This window comes from Augochlora pura, chromosome 5, assembly GCF_028453695.1.
Source record: "Augochlora pura isolate Apur16 chromosome 5, APUR_v2.2.1, whole genome shotgun sequence".
In the NCBI taxonomy this organism is placed as follows: Eukaryota; Metazoa; Arthropoda; class Insecta; order Hymenoptera; family Halictidae; genus Augochlora; species Augochlora pura.
The window spans coordinates 13,829,571-13,841,419 of NC_135776.1; the positions used below are offsets into that span (position 1 = coordinate 13,829,571).

The 11,849-nt window shown below is 37.1% G+C and overlaps 1 protein-coding gene across 1 annotated transcript; it reads left to right on the plus strand.

Annotated features, from left to right (window-relative positions):
• Positions 1-605: 605 nt before the first annotated feature.
• On the plus strand, positions 606-11,127 carry LOC144470243 (facilitated trehalose transporter Tret1). Its single transcript, XM_078181186.1, has 6 exons — positions 606-725; positions 2,679-2,929; positions 3,741-3,943; positions 5,080-5,278; positions 7,932-8,220; positions 10,727-11,127. Exons 1-6 carry the CDS (start codon positions 653-655, stop codon positions 11,125-11,127), a joined length of 1,416 nt encoding a protein of 471 aa, XP_078037312.1. The 5' UTR covers positions 606-652.
• Positions 11,128-11,849: the final 722 nt, after the last annotated feature.

The window sequence follows — 11,849 nt, forward strand, 5'->3', positions numbered from 1 at the left end:
TCATATTCTGTATTCATCATATTCTATGTTCATTATATTTTACATCTATTATATTCTATATTTATTACATTCTATATTCATTATATTCTATATTCATCATATTCTGTATTCATTGTTTTTTTACATTTATTATGTTCTATACTTATTACATACTATATTCATTACATTCTATATCTATTACACTTGAACATTTAAATAAAAGTAATATTTTAATTGCACTTCCAGATAATCTGTATTCGCAATGCCATTATAAAAGCACATATTTTCAATTTTGTATCACATAACATTATATTCATCCAATGAAGTAGAGACGATAAAAAGGCAATGTAAAATATAATGAATAAAGCTAATTTGATAAATATTTCAACTCGAGAATAGTAAAAAGAAAATATTTTTGATTGCAGCACAAGTTTCGGCGCATAGTAGCGCACGTGTCATTTTTGATCGCGTGATCTCCCGATTAAATGGCATGTTGCGAATTGCATCGCGTTGTTTTGCAAAACAAATGGCGGCTGCGATTGACTTTACGATATCCTGACTTGATATCGTCGCGTCGGAACCGTGGTTTCGTTCAGTTGCAACTCGTTCACATCCGCTCAACTTATGCTTGGTTATCGTGCGAACAAAATTACCGAGGGGCATCCTGGAAACAATGACCTCGAGATCGATTAACGACAACGTCGTCGAGGTGCGAAAATCGAATCAATACCTTGGGACCATTATAGGTGAGCTAACCCCTTCTGCCATTTTTCTCTAACCCCTGTGCCGTACGGTCGAGATTAAAATTTTAGTTACCGATACTATTTGGGAATATTTGTGGAGCCAATAGTGATATTAATAATTTGATCGTCTTTTTAGGTCCACATTATTTAACACTTGATTTATTTCGTCGTACATATGCATAGACATTTCGATTAATTTTATTTTCGCCTGTGCAGGTTTTAAAACGTCGAACTAACATTTAAAACCAGATCTGGCTTTGGTTAGTTGTTTATATTAATATTCTGCCACGGCTGAAGCGACATTTTTCTATAAACTTTTATTTTAAATTGAGAATGATGTACAAGTTGATGTTCATATACATTCTGATATATTTGATTATTTTAGTAATCGTTCTTACGTTTCTCACTTTGCTGTACATTCGACTGGACGAGTCGATGACACCAGCGCCTATGAATCCCTAGCTCGAATTAAAAATATTCATGCGATTTGACCTCTGCACGTTGACTTTTTCTTTCGATAATTTTCTGAGAAGTTATAAATTACAAGCTGCAACGGCGTTCAATAGAATCTCGTTATCTCTTCAATTTACTGGAAAATGATGGACCGAAATTTGCCTTCGATTATAACCTCTCTGTTGTCAGGAAAAGTGCGATCTGTGAAGAATTTTATAAAATCATATTCGAAGTAAATAAATTCACGTATCGTTCAGCTGTAATAGATGCGACAGCAGACGTCGCGAATACTCGTTAAAAAGGAATTCTCCTAGGAACGCATGCCAAGACATTTTAATTCCAAAGACTCTTCAGAAACAGCAGCGGCTCCTTTAAAAGTGTCGCGTGATAACGAAAGACCTCGACCACCGCAGCATTTCCGTAAATTACAAGCGAACCTAAATCGTACTAAATCCTCCTAGGAGTTCGTGTCACATAATTTTTAACGAACACGCGCCTCAAAAACCCGCGGACGTAAGCATAGCAATATTACTGTATAAAAATACGATAAACCAGCTTGGACAAATTTTATTTAGCAGAGAATATAGCAAAGTAGTCGAAGATGTCGAAATAGTGGCAACGTCTATGGATTCCTATACTGAAAGACTGGGGTTTTAGCCCCGCTGTGATTAATAATTCATTTTTCGATCTCCTCTTACTTTGTATTGATTTTTTTTTATTATGAAAATATTTAATTTTGAGTAAATATTTTGATAAAATAATTTTCTACAATTTCTTATACTATATTATATATTTATTAGAAAATAATAAAAATACCATGCAAGAAGCACAATCTTCTATAGCAGTTTTATTTACTATAGAAAGAACATAAAAATGTGAATCATCAATGTACAGAGGAAATTTGAAAACTATTGTTCTATGTAAGTATCAATTGTACTATGACAGACTTTCTGGCCAAAATAAAAATTTATTCCAACTGTTCAGGAATAAATAATAAATAATAAAGCTCTGAAATCATAAATATCTCATGGAATAATTATTAAGCGCTTGCGCCTGTGATGCTATATTTTTTCAACCTAAGTGCAAAGCCTCAACTAAATGACATCGCATCATCCCCAGCATCCCCGCGCATAAACAAATCTCCAACTTCAAAAGCTCCAGCAGCAGCAGCAGCAGCAGTACTGACTTTCCACGCAGCTAACGGGAGATCCCTGTCCCGTTAGCGCGAACCCTCCGCAAGGTAGAAGGGTCAGGAAAAAGCTAAAGGCGGCAAAGAGATCGTCTATCGGGCGTTCTTTGTCGCCGAGATTCGCCTTGTTCCCTCTTTCCTCAGAAAACAAATTTCGCCTCTGCGGCCTCGGGACGGACGCCGGAGTATATTAACAGCTCGGCCGAGCAATTAGCAGGTGGACACGGCGACGTCACGGTCAAAGGAGGAGAAGAGGACACGGGGGCCGGAAGAGACCGCGGCTGACGCTCTCGTCTTTATTCGTGAAATTGCAGCGTCCCTCGGCGGTTTCGTGCTCGGCGTCTCCCTCGGATGGAACTCCAGCGCCGGCCTGGTGCTCAGGAACCACCTGGACGCCACCTCCACCGAAATCGGATTGATCGGAGGCATCCTGAACTTGGGCGTCGGTGTCGGGGCGGTGCTGGCGCCGTTCGTAGCCGCGAAATACAGCCGGACCTCCGCCATGCTCGCCACCATGCCAGCCTTGGCGGCCGGATGGACCTTCATCTGTCTCGCTGGACAACAAGTAAGGAACCGATTGCCCTCCGCGCCTCGATATCGAACGGTCCACCACGGGGAAACTTCCCTCGTAACTCTTCGCGAAAGGATACCCCGGGATAAGGGGTGTCCCGCGCACACACCCTTCGAGGCCGTGCTGTTCGAAAACTTTCGAAAAAACGATTCCTCTTCTGGACTTTCTTAAAGAACAGTGCGCTGATAACGCCGGCCATAAATTTCGAAAATTGACGAAGTTGTAGCAGCTTCGAGGAGTCGAGGAGTCGAGCCAGTGGCGCGAGGAGGGCTGGTTTGTTCTGCTTTTGGATTGCTTTTCGGGGGTGTCGCGCGTGATTTCTTATCGTACAGTCTTTTAAGGGGGATGATTGATTGGGGGAGAGTTTTTAGAAATTGGTACGGCTGTTTAGTTGATTGTAATGCTGCGCTTTCTCGTGGCCTTTTCGAAGAAGGTATTGTCACTTTTTCTTAACTATAGTAAGACGTATATTATTCAATTAATTATTATTATTACAGCAATTGGAAATTCAACTATATTAGATACAATTTAGCTATGTGACATATTAATATTATATACGTATATTTTTTTATAGCTCTTGAAACGCGACCCTTAAATATCTCAACTTCGATATAAATGAATTTAGGTTCATATAAATAAATATACGTATTCAATTCTAATATTTATTTATTATTCTAATAGAAAATAGTCTACGGTTTATATAAGCAGAAAATATTGGGAACACAGCCTGGAAACGCATATCTAAACCAAACTACCCCCATGAATCGGCCACCGTTTCTCATTCAGCTTCTCCTTCAACCCCTAGGTCATCCTCCTGATGATTGGCCGGGTGATCTGCGGTATTTCTTCCGGCGTGTTCTGCGTCCTAACACCTGTCTACGTGGCCGAGGTCGCCGACAAAAAGATCCGCGGCCGTCTGCTGTCGTTCTTTCAAGTTTTCATCAACCTCGGCATCTTGTACGCCTTCCTCGCGGCTCACGTGATCGACGAAAGGGAGACCGTGTGGAGGTAACAGCCATAATTGAAATCGCCGCAAGCCAGCAGATTCGTATCGCTCGGAAGTTGGAGCCGTGTCCATAAACCTTGCCGAGAACAAATTACGGTCCGCGCCGCTTTATTTTAAATAATTCATGAATCCCGCAGCGCATTGTTTCCATCAATTCTTACCGAAGGTCAGTTCGCGCCGTTGTTACAATAACAGCGGCTTGGACAATTTGCAACTTTTGCTAATACGCGGATTTTGCCAAGTGGATCGATCGGGGATCTCTTCGATGATCAAGTGAAGAAATTTTTGCGCTAATCGACGTTATAGTATCAGAATTTTGTTAACATTTTCATAGGATACGAATTACTAAAATATTACTAAAATATTTCTAAATGTATTTCTTAGATAATTATAGATGCATTAGTATGCCTCGGTATTCTTGGTCGTTTAAAACTCTCATTGAAAGTTGCTTAGATAGAACAACTTTTTGTGTCACCTTGTAAATATAGTAACACATAGAACAAACCTTGCACTTTGAATTCAAATTTTTCTGGATCATGAAGATTAATTAAATTGTATTAATTTTGTATCACTTAATTTGGTTATGTAGTTAAGGAAACTATTTCGAATATAGAGTTAAAGGGTGAAACATCGCACGATATATAAATATAAAACAGAAAATACGGAAAAGCGAATAAAATAACTGGAATTACAGTCTACAACAATGATCGAATTCGTTTCAAGATTAATTATTGCCAGTAGAATGGTCAAACGCTCGGCACAAAGGAATCCATTACGACACAGTTCTTTCTATAGAAATTAAAAACCAGACAATTGTACAAAAATCGCGGAGCGAATTCGTAACCGCTTCGAACAACGGTGATACTTCGAGCAGAAATACAAACGATTTTTTTTCTCAGTTAGGAGTAGGAGGGGGGGGGGGGGACTCGAGGTTCGTGCAACGAAGCAGTAACAACGAAATTGCGCAAATGGCGGAAGCACATAAACTGTTCGAGTTTCATGCGGCCCCAGATTCGACAGATTTTGAAACCATAACTTGCGACACCGTTGATAACGTTTCTGTTCTCGTGTTTCGGGCGGCTAGATCGTCTCGGAATATCTCGCTGAACAGCGTGTAAATCAATTCTTTCTCGCGAAGGTACAGCTCAATTTGCGGGATCGCGTGCCTCTCGATCGCGCCCGCGAAATTGCTGCCCGAAAGTCCGATCTACTATTTGTTGAGGAACGAGGAGATCAATGCGGAGAAGTCGCTGAGATGGTACAGGGGCGACACTTGCGACGTGCAGCAGGAAGTCAGCGAGATCAAGCGACTGATTCGCATGACTCAGCCGAAAAAGGTAACTATCCTGCGCGAGGATCCTCATCGTTCATCTTTCGTTGTCATTTATTTTTTATTATTCATCGTTCCTTAGCATTCATTTTTTTATTGTCCATCATTCCTTATCATTCGTTTCTTATCATCCTCCATTCCTCATCATTCATTTCTTATCGTCCACCATCTCTTATCATTTATTCTTTATCGTCCACCATCTCTTATCATTTATTCTTTATCGTCCATTATTCCTTATCATTCATCTTTTTATCGTCCACTAATTTTTATCATTCTTATTATCCTAGAATTTTATTACCAAACTTTGCAGTTTCGTGCATTACATTAACAACATTTGTACATCAGTTTTAATGTAATGCAAATCGATAGGTCAGAGGAGACTCGAGCGAAGCAATTTCTAGGATATTAGCATGGGATATTATGTAAAAGTTCGCAATTTATTTATTACTATCCGGTGCAGAAATATTCAGATGCGCTTCGCGCAATTGAATGATGCAGTCATCGATCGCTTGAACTATCGGCTTGGTAATTATCAGACTAAGGACCACCTAGCGAAATCATTTAGCATAATCTTATAAATAGCCACTCACTTGCTATTCCGACCGCCATGGTTTAACAGCGCAAACTGCGATGGTGGTGCCGTAACAAGGCAACTGGTTCGTTGTGGAATTTGCAAAAATAAACAGCTGTGTGACTGCGGCCTGTCTGCAGGCGGAAGTCGCATTGTAAGATACCGAGTGATAGACAAGAGTATTGTGGAGTGGTACAATGAATTTCTAACGAGGGGATAGGTTGAACCACAAACATTTCCAGTATTTCTCACTAGGGAACTGCATTGTTCGTATTTAGACCGTGGGTTTTTAAGTGGAGGAAAAATGGCGATGCATTATCGATGAATTTTTAGAGGATGAAATTTAATAGCAATCTGTTCCATTGACGAACTGTCTTAACGGGTGAAAGGTGACGTAATGGTATTTCTAAAATATTTGAATTGCTATTATGTTTTGACAGAGACATAGCTTTACGCATATACATTAATATATATCTGAAACAATAAAGTGATTTATATATATGTATATATAAATATAAAAACGCTGTGAACTTATTCCCCAACCCAATATATTGTATATTTTGTTTGGTACATTTAATTTGTATATACTTTATATGTTTTAGAAATACTGTTACGTCACTTTTTACCTATTAAAATATATGTTATTAATTATTATTATTACTAAAGTAAATACATCTAGATTTCAATGCAAATATCAATTTGTAAATTCAGCCATCACAAATGTGGTGCACAATATTTGATTGTTTCAATAATTAACTTCTGTGAAGGAAATCATAAATGTAAAATATATCGTATTTGACAAGAACAATATACAAATGGTGTCACTTATTTAAAAAGTCAAAATGCGTACTAAAAATCGATATTAAAATACGCTAGCACGGAGTGAGATAATAGTAATTGACAATCGTGAAAGGAAGAATAAAATTCTATAAGGATTTCTATGGTATTCTCTTTCGAAAATTGTTGGCGGATATAAATGCATCGCGGTGGACGATTATCGCAATGATCACGGTTATTCAGAGACATATTGATTATTTAGAAATTCTCCATTGAAAATCGGGGATACGGGCAACGCTGTTACCAGGAATGATAATACGATGAAAATCCGTTCGAAATCATTTCAATCGTGTCCAGACAAATAAATAATACAATTGCGCTTGAATCATTTAAATAAAATTCGACGCGATCGAAAACGCAGAGAATAAATGGTAATATTTGCAAACTGTTTCGTTATTTTAAGCTTCATAATACTCCCAATATTCCTGATTTGTCGTAAATATGGCTGCCGGGATGCGCGAAATAAATTGCTTATGAAAATTGCAACCCGGGTTCTCACCCGACGAATCAAGAATATTATTTTATAGCATTTTTATTATTCCAATAATCATATTTCATATCGCTCGGTAATATAAAAATTAGATAAATATAATTTGTTATACTTAACAATTTTAATAAGATAAGAATAGTGTAGAAATATTAAAGATTAAAATGATTATGCTACTTGGTCGAACATACTGGTGACTGAATTTTACAAACTCGTTTAATATCCGATGTTTAAACTTCATTTCCAAGCCGGGGCACACTTCGTAAACCTAATTCAAGCGAAACAAACGTAACTTTTAGAACAAATACACAGTTCCCGTGAAATCTAAAAATATATCTACCCTTCTATATTAATCCTCACGTACAACCAGCATTAGCGTAGTATACATAAGTTGCAGTCGTCGAACCTGACAAGGTTAATCAGATTACTTTTTGCTGAGCGCTGACTGCAACTATAACTACGGTAGATGTAACTATAGTATTCTTATTAATATATATCTGTAATAATTACAGTAACAATACTACATTTATATATTTATAGATAAAATATATATTATATTGTATTGTATTGTACTGTATATTGTACTGTATATTACATTGTATATTACACTGTATATTACACTGTATATTATACTGTATATTGTACTATACATATATAATTATATATTCTATATTGTACTGTATATTGTATCGTATCGCATTCTGTTACATATCGTATTATATCTGTAATAACTGTAGTACTCTGATCGTGGCAAATTGGTTTCAGGCGTGGCTAAAGTTGCTGAAAAATCGGCGAGTCCTGCGATCGTTAGTGGCCTGCCTCGGCGTGGTATTGAGCCATCAATTCAGCAGCGTCAATGTGATGATCTTCTACGCTCTGACGCTTTTCAACACGATCGGTTCCGGCGAGCTGACCGGAACCGAGCAGACGTTGCTCGTCGGCGGCGTTCAAATATTGGCGTCTCTCGTCGCTGCGTTCTTCGTCGACGTACTTGGACGTCGAATTCTGCTCGTCGTGTCCACGCTGCTCATGGGATTGTTCCTGATTCTGTTGGGTAAACACCTTTCTATCCGTTCGTACTCGATACTCTATATAATATGATCATATAGGAATTATTTTATATTTTTTTGACGAGTCATCATGATCATTTACTTAATTAATAATTAATTGACTTCATAATGCAATGGTCAACTTTGATTCGTTTAATTAGAGATTGATTTACTCCATTTGAATATTATTACTCACTTTTAATTATTAAATTTAATTATAAAATATTTAGGTAATATTCACAGGTGTCAATACTGTCGTTTCATTTAATTATTGAATATCAATTTCGTTAGTGGAAACGTTCTATTAAAATATATTTTGGTACCAATATATGTACGATTTTTCTTTGACGAATAGTTTAATGTGTCTTAGACATCTTTTTAGGTTCATATAATGTTCTTCAGCGTCACCAATAATAATCACGAATGCAAATGCTCCATAAATTTCAAATCATCGCTATTATTCCATAGTTTAACATGATTTGAATTGCAATTCGCACGAAAGCAATCAATTCGCGTCGCGATTTCTATGGCTTGCCATAATTACAATTCACTTCGAATTAATTACACTAATACATCAGCTGTAATTTCATCGAATTCACCGTCGCAATTAATTGTCTCTACCGGAATTCTATAAATTTCATATGCTCGTAATGTTCTCCATTTGATACTTAGTCGACTCAGTAAATCGTTGTTACCGAAGCATAGGTTTAAAAATATTGCTATAAAACAATATCGTGAAACACGATTAGTTAAACTACCGAACCGTGAAGAAATTAGATCAATTTAACACTATTTCCATCAATGGTGTAAGGTCATAAGACGTCTTTTAATCATTGTTATTTAACATTTTTATTAGAAATTATTCTGTATAATTGTTCTATATAATCACTTGCTACAGTTATTTTTAAATTAATTTGGTAAATTACGCAATAAAAAATATCCGGAAAAATATTTTTAAACATATTGCTGCACTATTACCGACTCGTTAAAAATATTAAAATTTATTTTTATGTTATTTAAAAAGAATTGTGTGAAAAAATAATTGAAGAAGATTAAAAAGAATTTTAAATGGAATATTAGTTGATGTTAATTGTTTAGTGGAAAATATATGTTGCATGCATCACTTTCTAATATTTGTTATATAGGTCGTGAACTAACGTGTTCAAATCTAACGCCGTGTGTTCTGCTGCGAATGTGTTTGCTTATTTTGGTCTGACAAAATTTCGAAGGAAACGATCGACTCGTTTATTGGATACATCTCCTAATCCAGACGTAACTCGAATCTGGCTTCGATCCAGCTTAAAATACGAGCTCTTCCGCAATACTTCCGGCGCATGCTACATAACACACATCACGACGTCAAAATAGACCATATATCAATCGGTAATTCGAACGCTTATTGAAAACTTTAAATGACAAATAAATTTCAGCTCCAAGGCTGAGCTTGCAACCTGTCAACTTCTGCCTCGCGTGCTCGCTGTTATAAATCAAATAAATTCGACCATAAATTATTCGCGAAGCACGATATAGCTCCGATTTCGCACGTTTCGTCGTCGGACTTTATAAACATTACCAAAAACTGATCACCTCGATCATTTCATCCAAAAGCAATTAGATATAGTTTAAGTAATCACATTTTTTATTTTATTAAAACATCGTTTATACAATCACGCAAATAACTTATTTGCTATCTTTTACTTCCAAGCAAAGTATAATAATGTTTGCTTCTTTATCTATATAATATATAATGGTATGGGCAAACGTTACTTTTTATTCGAATTTGGGTAGAAAGAAGATAATAATCAATTTTTGTTTCGCTTGTTGTTTATCGTATAATAAATATTAATTTCCATTCATTGTTATTATCTTCGCGAACTCGATGCTATCGCTTAAAGCGATTGAAAGCCATTATTCATTACTATGACGTGTGCTCGACGCGATGTATCGAATAAATAATAAGCGATTAAATGGAAATTAATAAGTAACAATCGAAATTCTACTTATGAATAAGAAATATACTTTATTTCTTTGATTGATTTATTTAGGTCTATATAAATAACAAGCGGTCATTTCTATCTTTTATTTTAACTTCGCAGTCACAAATAATTTTTATTCAAATGTCATCTGCCTGATGTTAATACGACGGCCAATTTGAGACGTCTTTAAGCTACCTTTAAGCTGGCTTTTAGTCGTCTTTAAGACGTCTGATAATGGACGTTTTTAAGACGTCTGCTATGAGACGTCCTTAAGTAATGTTTAAGCCATCTTTAAGACGTCTATCATAGGATATCTGTTATAAGACGTTTGTTAACGGAGGTCCTTAAGCTATCTTTAAGACGTCTTTAAAACATCTCAACGACGTCCCAAATTAAGCGCCCTTTAACATCTGAAGCAAGACGTCTTAGAAACGTCCATTTTAGAAAGCAAGACGATCAGACCTAAAATGGACCTAAAGCGGACGTCTTTAAGACGTCGAGTGGTTATTGGAATTACATGCCCCGCTCGTTTCAGGTTATTTCTTCATCCTGCGAGAGAACGACCCTGAGAACGAGGACATTTACTCGTGGATGTCGCCAGCTTGGATCATCCTTTTCTTCGGCGCGTTCAATATCGGCCTAGGACCAATCTCCTGGTCGCTGTTAGGCGACGCGTTGCCGTTCGAAATCAGGCTACCAGTCGCAGCTGTCGTCGTCGGCCTCGGCTGGCTAGTGTCGCTGATATCCACGCTGACTTTCGACGATATGATCATCGCTCTCGGCGCTACCAAAGCCATGTGGTTCTCAGCTGGTATGTGCTGGCTGGCCACCCTGTTCTGCGCCATAATGGTCAAGGACACCGCCGGCAAGAGCCTGGTCGAGCTCCAGGAGGAGCACTTCTCCGTCGAGTCGAACAGAGCGATAGAGGAGACCTGATGGCTACTAGTCGACTCAAATGATAATTGGATGTCCAGGCGACGGGACTTCGGTTAATTGTATCGAATCGATCGCTCCGATTTAGCTGTGCTACCGATCATAATCATTCCAATGTTCTTCCACTGGCTCTTTTTAATTAGAGATATTTTTAACACCGACCATGGGACTTTTATTAGACTTTGATTTATCTGCTATTTTGATTGCAGGTTATGCTCGTATGCTACGGATATGCGCTTTCTTATTCATCTGATATTCTTCGTTGATATGACTGTTCATTGTTTGAACTATAGATAACTTAAATTAACATTTAATATTCCTTGTTCTGGCTTCTACGTAATGTAACCTATAATTTGTAAGGCTTCGCAAACTACCCTTATTAGTATGGCTGCTGAGATAATAATTTATACTATGAACATGATGAGTTATTTGTTCTATAACCCATCTACTTTGGTCTACATTCGATGTACTATATAATTTGAAAGTGTCCGCAAATTGCCCTTATTACTATGGCTGCCAAGATAATAATTTGGAGTTTCATGATTGTTCCATTTTGGCCTATATTCGATGTACTATATAATTTAAAGAAAAAACAAACGTTGTTTTATTTTTTTATTTGAACATTGTTAAAACTGTTATTAGATAAATTACGTAATCCACTTTTTCAGTACATTGTTATTTTTAAGTTGGTACAGGTAACCTTTGCCTGAGGGGTTATCGTTACG